This window comes from Pseudophryne corroboree, chromosome 7 (genome assembly GCF_028390025.1).
Source record: "Pseudophryne corroboree isolate aPseCor3 chromosome 7, aPseCor3.hap2, whole genome shotgun sequence".
NCBI classification, from domain to species: domain Eukaryota; kingdom Metazoa; phylum Chordata; class Amphibia; order Anura; family Myobatrachidae; genus Pseudophryne; species Pseudophryne corroboree.
In genome coordinates this window covers 269,506,131-269,526,252 of record NC_086450.1, presented here as the reverse complement: position 1 = coordinate 269,526,252, position 20,122 = coordinate 269,506,131, and the positions used below count along the sequence as shown (strand labels likewise).

The window sequence follows — 20,122 nt, the reverse complement described above, 5'->3', positions numbered from 1 at the left end:
AGATGCTTCCTTTGTCGCCCCGGACTGTTGATACGCTCAGCGATGCAAGTACTTGGCCTGATGGTGTCAGCATTCAACATGGAAGAGTACACTCCATTTCACTCCCGCCTACCTCATCGGATCAGATCTCACATGATCACTTTGACTGTGGAGGTTCATCAGTTGCTGACCTGGTGGCTATAGAACCAGCAGTTGAACAGGGGCCATCCCTTCCGGATACCCGAATGGGTCCTGCTGACAACAGACGGCAGTCTGAGGGGATGGGGTGCGCTGTTGGAGCAACACTCTTTTCAGGGTCGATGGACCAAGGAGGAATCACTCCTCCCAATAAACATTCTGGAGTTGCGGGCAGTGTTCAATGCATTGACCCTCACCCTGCCTCTGGTACAGAACAGACAGGTTCAAGTATGGTCAGACAATGCCACCACGGTGGCTTACATAAACCATCAAGGCAGCACTAGAAGCTACATGGCCATGATGGCAGTGTCAAAGGTCCTTCGTTGGGCAGAACTCCATCTGCCACCAACATCGGCAGTGTTCATTCCAGGCTTCCTAAACTGCGAAGCGGTCTTCCTCAGTCGCCAGGACGTGCACACCAGAGAGTGGAGTCTTCTTACAGAAGTCTTTCAACTCCCAGTGAACAAGTGGGGCGTACCAGATGTAGACCTGATGGCTTCTTGACACAATCACAAGGTTACGGTCTTCAAGAACCAGGGATCCTCAAGCAGCGTTCGTGGATGCACTAGCAATTCCATGGAACTTTTGGCTGCCCTACATGTCCTCTCCAGTGTCACTCCTGCCCAGGGTCCTTCGGAAGTTCAAACAAGAAGGAGGAATACTACTTCTAGTCGCTCTCAGACCTGCAGGGTCTAATCGACAGAGCGTCCCCAGACTGGTTTTGACGGCGTGGCTCTTGAAGCATCACTCCTGAAGGCCAAAGGATTCTCTGAGATGGCCATCCAAAGTTAGTTGAAAGCCCGCAAACTGGAATCTGCCCGGTTTTATTACAGGGTCTGGAATTCTTACTTCACCTGGGGTGCTGATCAGAATTATGATGCATACAGATTCAGAACTTCCAGAATACTGGCTTTTCTGCAACGTGGCCTGGATTTAGGCCTTCATCTGGCCTCCCTCAAGGTCATATATCTGCCTTGTCGGTTTGATTTTGGAGAAAAATTGCGTCTACACCTGATGTTCATACATTCACTCATGGAGTGTTACGGATTCAGCCACCCTATATCCCTCCTGTGGCTCCATTGGATCCGTCTGTTGTCCTGAATGCCCTGCAGTAGTCTCCATTTTAACCTCTTGAGTTGGTGGACCTTAAATTGCTCACAGCCAAGGTCTTGTTTTTACTGCTTTTGCATCTGCTAGAAGGGTGTCGGACTTAGGCACTTTGTCCTGTCGTCAACCCTTTCTGATATTTTATCGTGACCGGGCAGTTCTTAGAACTCACCCAGGTTATTTACCTAAGGTGGTGTCATCTTTTCACCTTAACCAAGAGATTGTGGTTCTGGGCTTTATCTCTTCTGATTTGTCCTCCAAAGAGCGGTCTTTGGATGTGTTAAGGGCTCTCCGTATATATGTGGAAAGGACTGCCACTATCGGGAGGTCAGATTCCAGTTTTTTCTTGTTTGGTTTTCACAAATGTGGCTGGCCTGTCAATAAGCAAACCTTGGCCAGATGGATTAGAATGGTGATTGCACAAGCTTGTGCGCAGGCTGGACTTCCAGCTCCTGCTGCTACTAAAACCCATTCTACTCAGTCTGTTGGACCTTCTTGGGCTGCCCGCTGTGGCGCATCCGCAGAACAATTGTGCAAGGCGGCTACGTGGTCCTCTGTGAACACGTTTATTCCTTCGATACTTCCACCTCCCAGGATGCTTCCTTTGCACGCCGGGTTCTCATACCCACTAAGGCCTGTCCCCTCCCTTGAGGAACTGCTTTAGAACATACATTTGGTTTCCACAGGGAAACATTGGGTAACCTGCTGCAGAAAAGGAGAATGGTAAACTTACCGTTGTTAACTATCTTTCTGCGAGGTTCCATTGGGTTCCACGGGGCGCCCACCATGACGCACCTAGCTTCTATGGGTTTGTATGGCATTAGCCGCTGGTCCCTTCTACTGTCGTGAGAATGTGGTTCTGTGTGACTAAGATCTGCCTTCTCTTACATGCTCCTGCATTGGACTGATTAACGAAACTGAGCTCACAGTGCCTGGAGGCGGGGTTATAGAGGAGGCCCCAATGCATCCTGGGACAGCCTAATGCTTTAGCCTGTTGGTGCCTCTGGATCACGATCCCCTCTACACCCCGATGTTTCCCTGTGGAACCCAATGTACCTCGCAAAAAGAGTGAACAATGGCAAGTCTACCATAACTCACCTTATAGCAGAGCTGGCCAAACCAGTCCTCGAGATATACCAACAGTTCACATTTTCCAGACCACCTAGCTTGTGCACAGGTGTAGTCATTACTAATTAAGATGTGCTGTATTTATTCCTACCTGACAATTCTACTGATCTCCAGGAGGCCTGGAAAACATGAACTGTTGGTAGATCTCGAGTACCGGTTTGGCCAGCCCTGCCTTATAGCATATGCCCTGTAGTAAGTGCAACTGAGAAAAGTACATTTTTGTAAGGCATAGTGTTACACTGGTGATGTCATGTTACAATTGTGTATACAGATGTTGACAAACTTGTTGGTTCCCTTATAGCACACTGGAAAAATGCTTCATTCCTCCTAAAAAGTGATGCTACTATCTCGTATATGTTCATGTCCATGCTAGGTCATAGAATAAAGCAGTGGTTCCCAAATGCAGTCCTCAAGTCCAGGATTTAGGTGTATCCATGGCTCAGCACACATGGTTAAATCAAATGGACTTAGGTGCTAATTAAGTCACCTGCGGCCAAGCATGGGTACACTTAAAACCTGGACTGTTGGGGTGCCTTGAGGACCGCGTTTGGGAACCTCTGGAATAAAGCAAAGAAGCTCTGAAAAAACATAAAATTACTGCTTATTCTCCAAAAATTTTCTAAAATGGCCAGGACAGATACTGGGGCAGATGTATTAACCTGGAGAAGGCATAAGGAAGTGATAAACCAGTGATATGTGCAAGGTGATAAAGGCAGCAGCCAATCAGATTCTAACTGTTAATTTACATATTGGAGCTGATTGGCTGCTGCCTTTATCACCTTGCACATATCACTGGTTTATCACTTCCTTATGCCTTCTCCATGTTAATACATCTGCCCCACTGTATGTTGGTACCCCACAGAAAAAAATTATAATTTGATTACAGTGATTTTTCAGTGATTGCTTTCGTAAATTAGCATCACATGTCGTCAATATTCTAATCAGTCATGCAGCCTATTTAAATGGAGAAAAGTAGTCACTAATGTTTGGTATCTTAACGTGCACCAAACTGGAAATGGAACAGAGAAAGCAAAAGAGATGGTTGTCTGAGATGAGAAAGAACATTGTAGAGATAAGCATGTAAAGGGTAATGGCTCTATAAGACCATATTCAAGCAGCTTGATGTTCCTGTGACTACAGTTATTAAGTTGTTTAAAGTCTTATGGAACGGTAGCTAACTTCCTGGAGAGGAGGAACATTAACCCCAGATTAAACAGAAGGATAAAGAGAATCATAGAAAAGAACCAAAAATAGGATTTTAATTACCTACCGGTAAATCCTTTTCTCGTAGTCCGTAGAGGATGCTGGGGTCCACATTATTACCATGGGGTATATACAGGTCCATTGGGAGCCACAGGCACTTTAAGAGTTTAATAGTGTGGAGAAGGAAATACACAGATAGTGGTGAGATTCACACCAGCTCACACATAACAAAAAGGAAAGCCAAGCTAACCAATTGGAACAATTCAGCAACGGCTGAAACGACAACACTGAACCAAGTAACAATGCAGGAATATGAAGCACTGAGCGGGCGCCCAGCATCCTCTACGGACTATGAGAAAAGGATTTACCAGTAGGTAATTAAAATCCTATTTTCTCTTACGTCCTAGAGGATGCTGGGGTCCACATTAGTAAAGTGCTGAGGTTCGTGCAGAACAGATTGGCCTCTGAGGACCTAAAGTTTGGTCAAAGTATCGAAATTGTAGAACTTGGCAAACGTGTTCGACCCAGGCCAAGTAGCTGCTCGGCAAAGCTGTAAAGCCGAGACACCCTGGGCAGCCGCCCAAGAAGAACCCACTTTACGAGTAGAGTGGGCCCTTAACAGATTTTGGACACGGCAATCCTGCCGTCGAATAAGCATGCTGGATAGTGAACCTGATCGAGCGAGAAATTGTCTGCTTAGAAGCAGGACACCCAACCTTGTTGCGATCATAAAAGGACAAATAATGAGTCCGACTTCCGGTGACGAGAAGATCTCTTCACATAAATTTTCAAAGCACACACAACATCCAAGGACTTTGAGGTAATTGAGGAGTCAGCAGCCACTGGCACCAAAATAGGCTGGTTGATATGAAAAGCTGACACAACCTTAGGAAGAAACTGCTGACACGTTCTGAGCACAGCCCTATCTTCATGGAAAAATCAAATAGGGGCTATTGCAAGACAAAGCCCCCAATTCAAACACACGTCTAGCAGATGCCAATGCCAACAGTGTGACTGCCTTCCAAGTAAGAAACTTGACATCCACCTCCTGCAAAGGTTCAAAACAATCCGATTGCAGGAACTGCAGCACCACATTAAGATCCCAAGGTGCCGTAGGAGGCACAAAGGGAGGTTGGATGTGCAGAACCCCCTTCAAGAAAGTCTGAACCTCTGGGAGGGTAGCCAATTGTTTCTGGAAGAAAATGGACAAGGTCAAAAATGGACTTTTATGGAGTCCAAACGTAGGCCCACATCCACACCAGCTTGCAGAAAGAGGAGAAACTGTCCTAGCTGAAACTCCACCGTTGGATACTTCTTGGATTCACAACAAGACACATACTTTTTCTTAATTCGATGGTAATGCTTAGACGTAACTCCCGTCCCAGCCTGAATGAGGGTAGGTATGACCTTTTTCGGAATGCCTTTCCGAGCTAAGATCTGGCGTTCAACCTACATGCCATCAAACGTAGCCGCGGTAAGTCTTGATAAGCGAACGGCCACTGTTGAAGGTCCTCGCAAAGAGGAAGAGGCCTTGGATCCTCCAGGAGTACCTCCAGAAGATCCGTGTACCAAGCCCTCCTTGGCCAGTCAGAGCAATGAGGATCGCTTAAACCCTTGTTCTCCTTATGAGCTTTAGGATTCCTGGGATGAGTGGGAGTGGTGGAAACACATACACTGACTGGAACACCCACGGAGTTACCAGTGCGCCCACCGCCACTGCTTGCGGGTCTCTCGACTTGGAGCAGTACCTGCGAAGCTTCTTGTTGAGGCGAGAGGCCATCACGTCTATCTGTGGTACGCCCCATCGGCTTGTCACCTCTGCAAACACCTCCCGGTGGAGGCCCCATTCTCCCGGATGGAAATCGTGTCTTCTGAGGAAGTCGGCTTCCCAGTTGTCCACTCCCGGAATGAAGATTGCCGACAGCACCACCGCGTGCTCAGAGGAGGATTCTTGTTACCTCTCTGTCGTTGCCGCTCTGCTCTTTGTTCCGCCCTGTCGGTTTATGAAGGACACTGCCGTTACATTATCCGACTGAACCTGAATGGCCTGCTCTTGCAGAAGATGTGTCACTTGTAGAAGGCCGTTGTATATGGCCCTTAGTTCCAGAACGTTTATCGGAAGTATAGATTCCAGACTTGACCACCTTCTTTGGAAGTTTTCCCCTTGGGTGACCGCACCCCAACCTTTGAGACTTTAATCCGTGGTTAGAAGGATCCAATTCTGAATCCCAAACCTTCAGCCCTCGAGTAGGTGAGAAATTTGAAGCCACCAGAGGAGCGAAATTCTGGCTTTCGGCGACAGGCGTATCTGCTGGTGCATGTGGAGATGTGATCCCGACCATTTGTGAGGACATCCCGGACCATTGCTTGGATCACCAACGTTTTCTCTACCGGTAGAAACACCCTCTGCACTTCCGTGTCAAGTATCATCCCCAGGAAGGGCAGTCTCCTTGTTGGTTCCAAGTGTGACTTTGGAAGGTTCAGGATCCACCAATGATTGTGGAGTAGGTGAGTTGCGAGAGCAATACTTTGTAACAATCTCTCCCTGGACGACGCTTTTATCAGGAGATCGTCCAGATATGGAATTATGTTCCTTCCACTAGGAATTCCCCCTCCTCCAGACCTGAGATCACCGCTCTCAGAGACTCCATCTTGAATTTGAATTCCCTCAAGTAGGGATGCAATGACTTTAGGTTTAAAATCGGCCTTACCGAACCGTCCAGTTTCGGCACCACAAACAGGTTTGAGTAATAACCCTTGTGTCTTAGGTGAGGTGGAAATGGAACAATGACATTTGTTTGGACCAATTTTTGAATGGCTTCCTGTAGGATACCACTTTGTCAGCGAAACTGGTAAGCCTGATTTGAAGAATCTGTGAGGTGGGAGTTCTTGAAACTCCAGTCTGTAGCCCTGGGTAACAATGTCTGTCACCCATGGGTCCAAGCCTGATGACGCCTAGATATGACTGACATTTTTTAGTCTCGCTCCCACCTGCCAAATCTCCAGGCTGGGAGAACCACAGTCATGCTGAAGATGTTGAGGAAACAGAACCTGGTTTCTGTTCCTGAGAACTTGTTGGAGCAGGTTTTTTTGGATTTTCCCCGACCACCCCTAAAGAAGGTGGAAGGGGATTTAGATTGTTAAAATGTTGCTGTACGAAAGGACTGCAGCGTAGACGTAGGATAAGATTTTCTAGTCGGTGGAGCTGCTGAGGGGAGAAAGGTTGACTTACCCGCAGTTGCCGTGGAAATCCACGTATCCAAAGCATCCCCAAACAGTCTGACCTGTGAAGGGTAAGTTCTCCACACTTTTCTTGGATTCTGCATCCGCAGTCCATTGACGTAGCCTATATATGGCGCAAAAATAAATCAATGTCACACCTATCCATAGTATCTAAGTCCTCTAGTAATGTGCCTGACCACTTTACTATGGCTTTAGAAATCCACACACAAGCAATAGTGGGCCTTAAAGCCACGCCTGTAGCAGTGTATATAGATTTGAGCGTAGTCTCAATCTTGCGGTCAGCCGGCTCCTTTAGGGCGGTTGAACCAGGGACAGGTAAAACATTTTTAGACAACCTAGATACAGAAGCATCTACTATAGGTGGTGTTTCCCATTTCTTTCTATCCTCTTCAGGAAAGGGAAAGCAATGAGAATTCTTTTAGGGATCTGGAATTTTTTCTCAGGTCTTCCCAGAATTTTTCAAACAAAAAGTTCAGCTCTTTAGAAGCAGGGAATATTAGACAGGATTTCTTATTTTCTGTAAAATAAGATTCCTCATCCAGCTCAGGTACCATCTCAGTAATATGTAAAACATCCCTAATGGCTTCAATTATCAACTGCACCCCTTTAGCAAGGGATGCATCGCCTCCCTGCATATCCCCATCACCATCCCCTGTATCAGAGTCGGTATCCGTGTCAACTTGCATTATTTGGGCAAGTGTACGTTTTTTAGGGTATGCAGGTGGGGTATGGGAGGGAGTAGGAGCTGAATGCTGTAAACCATAGGTTCTCAAACTCTGTCCTCAGGAGCCCACACAGTGCATGTTTTGCAGGTAACCCAGCAGGGGCACAGGTGTATTAATTACTCACTGACACATTTTAAAAGGCCCACAGGTGCAGCTTATTATTTCACTTGTGATTCTGTGAGGAGACCTGCAAAACATGCACTGTGTGGGCTCCTGAGGACCGAGTTTGAGAACCTATGCTGTAAACCCTCTACAGATTTCCTCAAAAACTGTGTCTTTCTCATTATGTAACATCCTAGATGAAATCTGTGATATCATTCCCCTTAAAAAATCCACCCATGGGGGTTCGGATTCGACAGGTTAAGAAAGCACATTGCAGTCCTGAGTACATGGGATAGACCCTGAGGTATTTCTGCTGCTAAGTGGGATTAGCCCGTTAGCATAATTGACCAGTGTAGGGTATGTTGCGCTGGCCCAGGACGTCCCTCACAGCGCCGTACACCAAGTGCCGCTGAGCCTTCCATAGAGCAGCCCGTCAGAGTTGCGCTCCCACCCTTGTGTCGCCATTCCCTCCGGTGACCCGCTTCCCGGGCCGCCGGCGTCCTAATCACCATTCCTCTTTCTTCTGGCTCTGTTAGGGGGTGGCTGCCGTGCTGCGGGAGTGAGCGATCGCCTCGTGGGCTTGCGATCAGCACCCGCAGGAGCTCAGTGTCCTGTCAACGGAGATAGCGAACCATTAACTTCAAGAGTTGGTTCCTACTCTGCCCCCCCCACCCCTAAGTTCCACGGAGCAGGTAGGCTGTTGCCAGCAGCCTGCATGTACCTAACTAAACTCAGAAAATAATAAAACTAGAAAAACTCCTAAGAGCTCCCCTAGCTGTGACTGGCTCCTCCGGGCACATTTTCTAAACCGAGTCTGGTAGGAGGGGCATAGAGGGAGCGACCACCTCACACTATTAATCTCTTAAAGTGCCAGTGGCTCCCAAAGGACCCGTCCATACACGATGGTACTAATGTGGACCCCAGCATCCTCTAGGACGTAAAAGAAAATACATAACCTATATTTTCATTATCAAGCCTGCTATCATAACGTCTCATATAGTTACCTTAAGATCAAGATGAACAATATTATTTTGATGTAGAAAGCTTACTCCTTCAATGATCTGTCGAAGAAGTCTACTTATCTGTCTCTCACAAACGTTATCATTTTTGTCTGGTGAACAAAGGTAAAATATCTCTCCACCTGCAGCACTGGAGTAAAAAGTGCACAGATGTTAATGTGATAAAAAAAAACAAAAAAACAAGAAACAAACAAACAAACCAGGGAGTACAGCTTATTATTAAATAGCAGCACAAAAACTATAAAGACGAAAATAGGATTTTACTTACCGGTAAATCTATTTCACGTAGTCCGTAGAGGATGCTGGGGACTCCGTAAGGACCACGGGGAATAGACGGGCTCCGCAGGAGATAGGGCACTTTAAGAAAGCTTTGGATTCTGGGTGTGCACTGGCTACTCCCTCTATGCCCCTCCTCCAGACCTCTGTTAGAGAAACTGTGCCCAGAGGATATGAACAGTACGAGGAAAGGATTTTTGTAACCTAAGGGCGAGATTCATACCAGCCACACCAATCACACCGTATAACTTGTGATAAACTACCCAGTTAACAGTATGAACAATTAACATAGCCTCGGTTCAAGACCGACCAACTATAACATAACCCTTATGTAAGCAATAACTATATACAAGTCTTGCAGAAGAAGTCCGCTCTTGGGACGGGCGCCCAGCATCCTCTACGGACTACGAGAAATAGATTTACCGGTAAGTAAAATCCTATTTTCTCTAACGTCCTAGAGCAGGGTTTTTCAACCAGTGTGCCGTGGCACACTAGTGTGCCGCGACCAGTTGCATGGTGTGCCGCGGAGTCAGAGCAGCTTCCTGCACTTCAGAGTGAACTGTTGGCCGGGCTCTTCTTAGAGGATCAGTCGTGCTCTGGCTGTGACGTATGCCTTGAAGACGCGGCGGTGTGATATCATAGGTCACGGCCGCCACTTCTCACCACCCAGCCAGCCCACCCGCCTGCATACACATCTTCCAGTTCCTGCCTGCATACACAGCTTTCCTTGCCCACCCGCATCCACACCTGCCCGACAGCCCGCTGCTCAGTATTCGCAGAACTCCACTATGAACAATCCCCGCCACTGAGGGACAGGGATGAGGACAGCTGACCGGTAGGGGCTAATATTTGTTATTTTATTTCTCTTGTGGAGAACAATAGGATTTATGTGTGGAGAATAAGGATTTATGGGGGGAACAATGTGAATAATTCATGTGGGGAGCAATAGGATTTATGTGGGGAGAAATGTGATTGTTTTTTTCTGTGTAGGCCAACGTATGTGTGGATTATTTTTTTTTTTTTACTGTGAGGGCTAATGTGTGTCTTTTTTGTTTTTCTTCTGTGGGGAACTGATGGTGTGCCTTGGCAATTTTAAAATATTCTTCGGTGTGCCACGAGTAAAAAAAGGTTGAAAATCACTGTCCTAGAGGATGCTGGGGACTCCGTAAGGACCATGGGGATTATACCAAAGCTCCCAAACGGGCGGGAGAGTGCGGATGACTCTGCAGCACCGATTGAGCAAACAGGAGGTCCTCCTCAGCCAGGGTATCAAACTTATAGAACTTTGCAAAAATGTTTGCCCCTGACCAAGTAGCAGCTCGGCAAAGTTGTAAAGCCGAGACCCCTCGGGCAGCCGCCCAAGAAGAGCCCACTTTCCTCGTGGAATGGGCACTTACAGATTTAGGCTGCGGCAGGCCAGCCACAGAATGCGCAAGCTGAATTGTGCTACAAATCCAGCGAGCAATAGTCTGCTTTGAAGCAGGAGCACCCAGCTTGTTGGGTGCATATAGGATAAATAGCGAGTCAGTCTTCCTGACTCCAGCCGTCCTGGAAACATAAATTTTCAAGGCCCTGACTACGTCCAGTAACTTGGAGTCCTCCAAGTCCCTAGTAGCCGCAGGCACCACGATAGGTTGGTTCAAGTGAAAAGCTGATACCACCTTAGGAAGAAACTGGGGACGAGTCCTCAATTCTGCCCTATCCATATGGAAAATCAAATAGGGGCTTTTACATGACAAATCCGCCAATTCTGACACACGCCTTGCCGAAGCCAAAAGCATGACCACTTTCCACGTGAGATATTTTAAATCCACGGTTTTGAGTGGCTCAAACCAATGTGACTTTAGGAAACCCAACACCACGTTGAGGTCCCACGGTGCCACTGGAGGCACAAAAGGAGGCTGAATATGCAGCACTCCCTTGACAAATGTCTGAACTTCAGGCAGTGAAGCCAGTTCTTTTTGGAAGAAAATCGACAGAGCCGAAATCTGGACCTTAATGGAACCCAGTTTTAGGCCCATAGTCACCCCTGACTGTAGGAAGTGCAGAAATCGACCTAGCTGGAATTCCTCCGTTGGGGCCTTCCTGGCCTCACACCACGCAACATATTTTCGCCATATGCGGTGATAATGTTGTACGGTTACATCTTTTCTAGCTTTAATGAGCGTAGGAATAACTTCCTCCGGAATACCCTTTTCTTTTAGGATCCGGTGTTCAACCGCCATGCCGTCAAACGCAGCCGCGGTAAGTCTTGGAACAGACAGGGCCCCTGCAGCAGCAGGTCCTGTCTGAGCGGCAGAGGCCATGGGTCCTCTGAGATTAATTCTTGAAGTTCCGGGTACCAAGACCTTCTTGGCCAATCTGGAACAATGAGAATAGTTCTTACTCCTCTTTTCCTTATTATCCTCAGTACCTTGGGTATGAGAGGAAGAGGGGGGAACACATAAACCGACCGGTACACCCACGGTGTCACTAGAGCGTCCACAGCTATCGCCTGAGGGTCTCTTGACCTGGCGCAATATTTTTCTAGCTTTTTGTTTAAGCGGGACGCCATCATGTCCACCTGTGGCCTTTCCCAACGGTTTACAATCAGTTGGAAGACTTCTGGATGAAGTCCCCACTCTCCCGGGTGGAGGTCGTGCCTGCTGAGGAAGTCTGCTTCCCAGTTGTCCACTCCCGGAATGAACACTGCTGACAGTGCTAACACGTGATTTTCCGCCCATCGGAGAATCCTTGTGGCTTCTGCCATCGCCGTCCTGCTTCTTGTGCCGCCCTGTCGGTTTACATGGGCGACTGCCGTGATGTTGTCTGACTGGATCAGAACCGGCTGGTTTCGAAGCAGGGGCTTTGCCTGACTTAGGGCATTGTAAATGGCACTCAGTTCCAGAACATTTATGTGTAGGGAAGTCTCCTGACTTGACCAAAGTCCTTGGAAGTTTCTTCCCCGTGTGACTGCCCCCCAGCCTCGAAGGCTGGCATCCGTGGTCACCAGGACCCAGTCCTGTATGCCGAATCTGCGGCCCTCTCTGAGATGAGCACTCTGCAGCCACCACAGCAGAGACACCCTGGTCCTTGGAGACAGGGTTATCAACCGATGCATTTGAAGATGCGATCCGGACCATTGGTCCAACAGGTCCCACTGAAAGGTTCTGGCATGGAACCTGCCGAATGGAATTGCTTCGTAGGAAGCTACCATCTTTCCCAGGACTCGCGTGCAGTGATGCACCGACACCTGTTTTGGTTTCAGGAGGCCTCTGACTAGAGATGACAGCTCCTTGGCTTTCTCCTCTGGGAGAAACACTTTTTTCTGGACTGTGTCCAGAATCATCCCCAGGAACAGTAGACGTGTCGCCGGAACCAGTTGTGACTTTGGAATATTCAGAATCCAACCGTGCTGGTGTAGCACCTCCTGAGATAATGCTACGCCGACCAACAACTGCTCTCTGGACCTCGCCTTTATCAGGAGATCGTCCAAGTATGGGATAATTAAAACTCCCTTTTTCCGAAGGAGTATCATCATTTCGGCCATTACCTTGGTAAATACCCTCGGTGCCGTGGACAGGCCGAACGGCAACGTCTGGAATTGGTAATGACAATCCTGTACCACAAATCTGAGGTACTCCTGGTGAGGATGGTAAATGGGGACATGCAGGTAAGCATCCTTGATGTCCAGAGATACCATGTAATACCCCTCTTCCAGGCTTGCAATAACCGCCCTGAGCGATTCCATCTTGAACTTGAATTTTCTTAAATATGTGTTCAAGGATTTCAAATTTAAAATGGGTCTCACTGAACCGTCCGGTTTCGGTACCACAAACATTGTGGAATAGTTACCCCGTCCTTGTTGAAGTAGGGGCACCTTGACTATCACTTGCTGGGAATACAGCTTGTGAATTGCCTCCTACACAGCCTCCCTTTCTGAGGGAGTCGTTGGTAAGGCAGATTTGAGGAAACGGCGGGGGGAGAATGTCTCGAATTCCAGCCTGTACCCCTGAGATACCACTTGAAGGATCCAGGGATCTACTTGTGAGCGAGCCCACTGATTGCTGAAGTTTTTGAGACGGGCCCCCACCGTACTTGGCACCGCCTGTTGAGCCCCAGCGTCATGCGGCGGACTTAGCAGGGGAAGCGGGGGAGGACTTTTGTTCCTGGGAAGCGGCTGTATGCTGCAGCTTTTTTCCCCTACCTCTGCCTCTGGGCAGAAAGGACGCGCCTCTACCCCGTCTGCTCTTTTGAGGGCGAAAGGACTGTACCTGATAATACGGTGCTTTCTTTGGTTGTGAGGGGACATGTGGCAAAAATGCTGACTTCCCAGCCATTGCTGTGGACACTAGGTCCGAAAGACCATCCCCGAACAACTCCTCACCCTTATAAGGCAAAACTTCCATGTGCCTTTTAGAATCTGCATCACCTGTCCACTGCCGGGTCCATAACCCTCTCCTGGCAGAAATGGACAGTGCACTTATTTTAGATGCCAGCCGGCAAATATCCCTCTGTGCATCTCTTATGTAGAAGACAGCGTCTTTAATATGCTCTACGTTTAGCAATATAGTGTCCCTGTCTAGGGTGTCAATGTTTTCTGACAGGGAGTCTGACCATGCAGCTGCAGCACTGCACATCCATGCTGAAGCAATAGCTGGTCTCAGTATAATACCAGTGTGCATATATATAGCCTTCAGGAGAGCCTCCTGCTTTCTGTCAGCAGGTTCCTTTAGGGCGGCCGTATCCTGGGACGGCAGTGCCACTTTTTTTGATAAGCGCGTAAGTGCTTTATCCACCCTAGGGGGTGTTTCCCAACGTGACCTATCCTCTGGCGGGAAAGGGTACGCCATTAGTAATTTTTTTGAAATTACCAATTTTTTATCGGGGGAAGCCCACGCTACTTCACACACTTCATTTAATTCTTCAGAAGGGGGAAAAACTACTGGTAGTTTTTTCTCCCCAAACATAATACCCTTTTTTGTGGTACCTGGGGTCACCTCAGAAATGTGTAAAACATTTTTAATTGCCTCAATCATATAACGAGTGGCCCTATTGGACATCACATTAGTCTCTTCGTCGTCGACACTGGTATCAGTATCCGTGTCGACATCTGTGTCTGCCATCTGAGGTAGCGGGCGTTTTAGAGCCCCTGATGACCTTTGAGACGTCTGGGCAGGCACGGGCTGAGAAGCCGGCTGCCCCGCATTTGGCATGTCGTCAAATTTTTTATGTAAGGAGTCGACACTTTCGCATAATTCCTTCCACAAGTCCATCCACTCCGGTGTCTGCCCCGCAGGGGGTGACAACACATTTATAGGCACCTGCTCCTACTCCACATAAGCCTCCTCATCAAACATGTCGACACAGCCGTACCGACACACCGCACACACACAGGGAATGCTCTGACAGAAGACAGGACCCCACAAAGCCCTTTGGGGAGACAGAGAGAGAGTATGCCAGCACACACCAGAGCGCTATACAATGTAGGGATTAACTAAATTATATCCCCTTATAGCTGCTATATGTATATTGCGCCTAAATTTAGTGCCCCCCCTCTCTTTTTTACCCTTTCTGTAGTGTAGACTGCAGGGGAGAGCCAGGGAGCTTCCTTCCAGCGGAGCTGTGAGGGAGAAATGGCGCCAGTGTGCTGAGGGAGATAGCTCCGCCCCTTTTTCGGCAGACTTTTCTCCCGCTTTTTTATGGATTCTGGCAGGGGTATTTATCACATATATAGCCTCTGGGGTTATATATTGTGATATATTTGCCAGCCAAGGTGTTTTTATTGCTGCTCAGGGCGCCCCCCCCCAGCGCCCTGCACCCTCAGTGACCGGAGTGTGAAGTGTGTATGAGGAGCAATGGCGCACAGCTGCAGTGCTGTGCGCTACCTTGGTGAAGACTGATGTCTTCTGCCGCCGATTTTCCGGATTCTTCTTGCTTCTGGCTCTGTAAGGTAGGTTCGCTTCTTCTCCCCTTAGTCCCTCGCTGCAGTGAGTCTGTTGCCAGCAGATCTCACTGTAAAATAAAAAACCTAAAATATACTCTCTCTCTAGGAGCTCAGGAGAGCCCCTAGTGTGCATCCAGCTCAGCCGGGCACAGGATTCTAACTGAAGTCTGGAGGAGGGTCATAGTGGGAGGAGCCAGTGCACACCAGGTAGTCCTAAATCTTTCTTAGCTGTGCCCAGTCTCCTGCGGAGCCGCTATTCCCCATGGTCCTTACGGAGTCCCCAGCATCCACTAGGACGTCAGAGAAATCAGGTATGGGCTTTTATATGATATAGCCGCTAATTCCGAAACACGCCTTGCAGAAGCTAAGGCCAACAACATGACCACTTTCCAAGTGAGGTATTTCAACTCCACTGTTTTGAGTGGTTCAAATCAAGGTGACTTGAGGAAACTTAATACCACGTTAAGATCCCAAAGCGACACCGGAGGTACAAAGGGAGGCTGAATATGCAGCACTCCCTTCACAAAAGTCTGTACTTCAGGAAGAGAAGCCAATTCTCTTTGAAAGAAAATGGATAAGGCCGAAATTTTGGACCTTTATGGACCCTAATTTTAGGCCCAAATTCACTCCCGTTTGAAGGAAGTGAAGCAGACGGCCCAAATGGAACTCCTCCGTAGGTTCACATGAGCCACTGCCGTGATATTGTCCGACTGAATCAGAACCGGTTTGTTCTGAAGCCATTCCTCCGCCTGGCGTAGGGCGTTGTAAATGGCCCTTAACTCCAGGACATTGATGTGGAGACAAGTCTCTAGGCTTGACCAGAGACCTTGGAAATTTCTTCCCAGTGCGACAGCCCACCAACCTCGGAGGCTCGCGTCCGTGGTCCCCAGGATCCAGTCCTGAATGCCGAACCTGCAACCCTCTAGGAGGTGAGCACTGTGCAGCCACCACAGGAGAGATACCCTGGCCCTGGGAGACAGGGTGATCCGTTTCTGCATATGTAGCTGGGATCCGGACCATTTGTCCAATAGATCCCATTGGAAAGTCCTCACATGGAACCTGCCGAAGGGGATGGCCTCGTATGAAGCCACCATCTTCCCCAAAACCTTTGTGCAATGATGCACCGAAACCTTTTTTGGCTTTAAAAGGTTCCTGACCAGGGCTATGAGCTCCCGAGCCTTCTCCACCGGAAGAAAAACTCTTTTTTGGTCTGTGTCTAGAATCAGGCCCAAAAAGGTCAGACGCGTTGCAGGTACTAGCTGGGATTTCGGTAAATTAAGAATCCAGCCGTGCATCTGCAACGTCTTCACGGACAGAGACACGCTGTCCAGCAACTTCTCCCGAGATCTCGCCTTTATAAAAGGAGATCGTCCAAGTACGGGATAATTGGGACTCCCTGCTTGCGCAGGAGCACCATCATTTCCGCCATTACCTTGGTGAAAATTCTCGGGGCCGTGGAAAGACCAAACGGCAACGTCTGAAATTGGTAGTGACAATCCTGTACTGCAAATCTCAGAAACGCCTGGTGAGGGGGGAGAATCGGAACATGAAGGTACGCATCCTTTATGTCCAGGGACACCATCCAATCCTCTCCCTCCAGGCTGGCGATGACCATTGAGCGATTCCATTTTGAACTTGAACCTCTTCAAGTACAGGTTCAGGGATTTTAGATTTAGAATGGGTCTGACCGAACCATCCGGTTTCGGTACCACAAACAGGGATGAATAATTACCCTCTCCTTGCTGGAGATGAGGAACCTTGATTATCACCTGTTGAATGTACAATTTGTGAATTGTCGCTAACACTAGCTCCCTCTCTGACGGGAAAGCTGGCAGAGCCGATCTGAAAAACCGGCGAGGGGGCATGTCTTCGAATTCCAGTCTGTATCCCTGGGAAACAATCTCTATTGCCCAGGGATCCACCTGTGATTGAACCCAGACGTGGCTGAAAAGTCGAAGACGTGCCCCCACTTGATCTGACCCCCCCCCCCCCCCCCCCCCCCGGAAAGCCTCAGCGTCATGCTGTGGACTTTGCGGAAGTAGGGGAGGACTTCTGCTCCCGGGAACTAGCTGAGTGCAGCTTTTTTCCCTTGCCTTTACTCTGGCAACGAAGGACGATCCTCGTACCTTCTTGTTTTTAATGGAACGAAAGGACTGCATTTGATAACGTGGTACCTTCTTAGAATGCTGAGGGGGAACATAAAGGTAAAAAATTTGATTTACCGGCCGTAGCAGTAGAGACTAGGTCCGAGAGGCCTTCTCCAAACCACTCCTCCCCCTTGTAAGGCAATGACTCCATATGCCGCTTTGAGTCGGCGTCTCCCGTCCACTGTCGGGTCCACAAGAGCCGCCTAGCAGAAATAGATATAGCGTTTTTTCTAGAGCTTAGTAAACAAATGTCTCTCTGAGCATCCCTCCTATACAAGGCAGCATCTCTGATATGCTCCATGGTCATTAGAATGGTATCCCTATCTAAGGTGTCCATCTCCGTAGATAACGAGTCTGCCCATGCCACGACAGCACTACAAACCCAGGCCGACGCCATGGCCGGCCTAACTATAGTTCCTGAATGTGTGTAAATGTGCTTCATGGTAATTTCCTGCTTGCGATCAGCAGGATCCTTGAGGGAAGCAGTATCCGGAGAAGGCAGTGCCACCTTCTTGGATAAGCGTGTCAGCGCCTTTGCTACTTTAGGCGCAGATTCCCATCGTATCCGATCCTTCTGTGGAAAAGTATACGCCATGAGAATCCTTTTGGGAACATGGAGTCTCCTATCCGGAGATTCCCAAGCCTTTTCGCATGATTCGCTTAGCTCAAATGAGGACGGAAACGTGACCTCAGGCTTTTTCCATGTGAACCCTCGTGTTAGGGACAGGGGGTTCCTCCGTGATATGCAAAACCTCTTTTATGGCAATAATCATGTACCTAATACCTTTTGCCACCTTCGGCTGTAATTTTGCATCCTCATAGTCGACACTAGTCAGTATCTGTGTCGGTATCTGTGTCAGCGACCTGGGATATGGGGCGCTTCCTGGCACCACAGGGACAGGCACGGACTGGCTACCTGACTGATCCCTAGCTTCAGCCTTGTCTAATCTTTTATGCAGGAGATTTACATTTGCATTCAAGACATTCAGCATATCCACCCAGTCCGGTGTCGGCGTTGCCGACGGCGACCTGACATTCAAGCACTCCCCCTCCACATTAAGTGAGCCTTCCTCATCAAACATGTCGAGACACACATACCAACACACTGCACACACCCAAGGAAAGTTTTTCTGAAGACAGTATTATTATTATTATCCTTTATTTATATGGCGCCACAAGGGTTCCGCAGCGCCCAATTAGAGTACATATGCACATAATCAAAACAGGAAAACAGTGACTTACAGTTGATGACAATTTAGGACAAGTACAGGGTAACTAAGCATAACTACACCAGTAAATGACAGAGAAGTTCCAGGTGGCCAAAAATCTGCTTGATTTGGGCAGTTGAGGATTATTAAAGTAAGAAAAGGATAAGCACATGAGGGAAGAGGGCCCTACTCATGAGAGCTTACAATCTAAGGGGAGGGGTAGACAGACAGGGGTGACACAGATGGGGTACATAGAGAGCGTAGAACAGAGGGTTAGGATAAGATTTGGCTGGGTTTGGTAAAGAAATGGGTCTTAAGAGCCCGTTTGAAGTTTTGTAGAGAGGTGGAGAGTCTGAGGGGGAGAGGTAAAGAATTCCAGAGGAAGGGAGCAGCACGTGAAAAATCTTGGAGATAGGAGTGGGAGGAAGTAATCAGAAGATAGGAGAGCCGGCGTGCATTAGCAGAGCGAAGAGGACGGGTGGGAGAGTAAAGGGAGATAAGGTCAGAGATGTAAATGGGAGAGGAGTGGGTGAGTGCTTTGTAAGTGAGAGTGAGAAGTTTGAATTGGATTCTGAAATGGAAGGGAAGCCAGTGAAGGGCTTGTAGGAGAGGGGAGGTGGACGTAGTGCGTTTGGTGAGGAAGATAAGCCGGGCAGCAGCATTGAGGATAGATTGGAGTGGAGAGAGGTAATTGTCAGGGAGGCCAGTTAGGAGGAGATTACAGTAGTCCAGTCTGGAAATAATCAGTGAGTGAATAATGATCTTAGTGGCATCCTGGGTGAGAAACGGTCTGATCCTGGAAATGTTTTTGAGATGAAAATGAAGGGTTTGTGAGAGGTGCTGAATGTGTGGTTTGAAGGAGAGGGAGGAGTCAAGGATTACACCAAGACAGCGCACTTGGGGGCTAGAGGAGATAGTCGTGCCATCAATGGATAATTAAATTGTGGGAGGTGAGGTTGTGCGGGAGGGTGGGAAGATGATCAGCTCGGTCTTACATAGAAACATAGAATTTGTCGGCAGATAAGAACCACTTGGCCCATCTAGTCTGCCCCCTTTTTTTTTTTTTACATTATTTTTTTATCTCTAACCTTATTTGATCCTTATTTCTTTGTAAGGATATCCTTATGTCTATCCCATGCATGTTTAAATTGCTCTACTGTCTTAGCCTCTACCACCTCTGATGGGAGGCTATTCCACTTGTCCACTACCCTTTCTGTGAAATAATTTTTCTGCACATTTCCCCTGAACCTCCCCCCCTCCAGCCTCAGTGCATGTCCTCGTGTCCTATTGCTTCTCTTCATTTGGAGAATGTTGAGTTTAAGAAAGCGCTGGGACATCCAGGAAGAGATAGCAGAAAGACAGTTAGAGGCACGAGTGAGGAGAGCCGTGGAGAGATCAGGGGAGGAGAGGTAGACTTGAGTGTTGTCAGCATAGAGGTGATACTGGAAATTAAAAGAACTAATGAGTTCACCCAAAGGAGGACGTATAGAGAGAGAAAAGGAGAGGACCAAGAACAGAACCTTGGGGGACACCAACAGTTAGTGGAAGTGGGGGCGAGGTAGCATCATGAGAGGAGACAGAGAAGGAACGATCAGAGAGGTAGGAGGACAGCCAGGAGAGGGCAGTATCGCGTAGACCAAGAGAGTGAAGGATTTGCAGAAGGAGAGGGTGGTCCACAGTGTCAAAAGCAGCAGAGAGGTCAAGAAGAATAAGCAGAGAGTAGTGGCCCTTAGATTTGGCGGCATGGAGGTCATTGCAGACTTTTGTGAGGGCAGTTTCAGTGGAGTGGAGAGAGCAGAAACCAGACTGGAATGGGTCAAGCAGTGAGTGAGAGGAAAGAAAGGTAGTGAGGCGATTATAG

The 20,122-nt window shown here is 48.3% G+C and overlaps 1 protein-coding gene across 2 annotated transcripts in view; it reads right to left on the bottom strand.

Annotated features, from left to right (window-relative positions):
* STK17B (serine/threonine kinase 17b) overlaps positions 1–20,122 on the bottom strand; it is a 301,296-nt gene that overhangs the window by 102,359 nt on the left and 178,815 nt on the right. For both annotated transcript variants that reach the window (XM_063934142.1, XM_063934141.1), the window contains exon 4: positions 8,690–8,834. In XM_063934142.1, the coding sequence (XP_063790212.1) occupies positions 8,690–8,834 (145 nt within the window). The remainder of the gene's footprint in view (positions 1–8,689; positions 8,835–20,122) is intronic.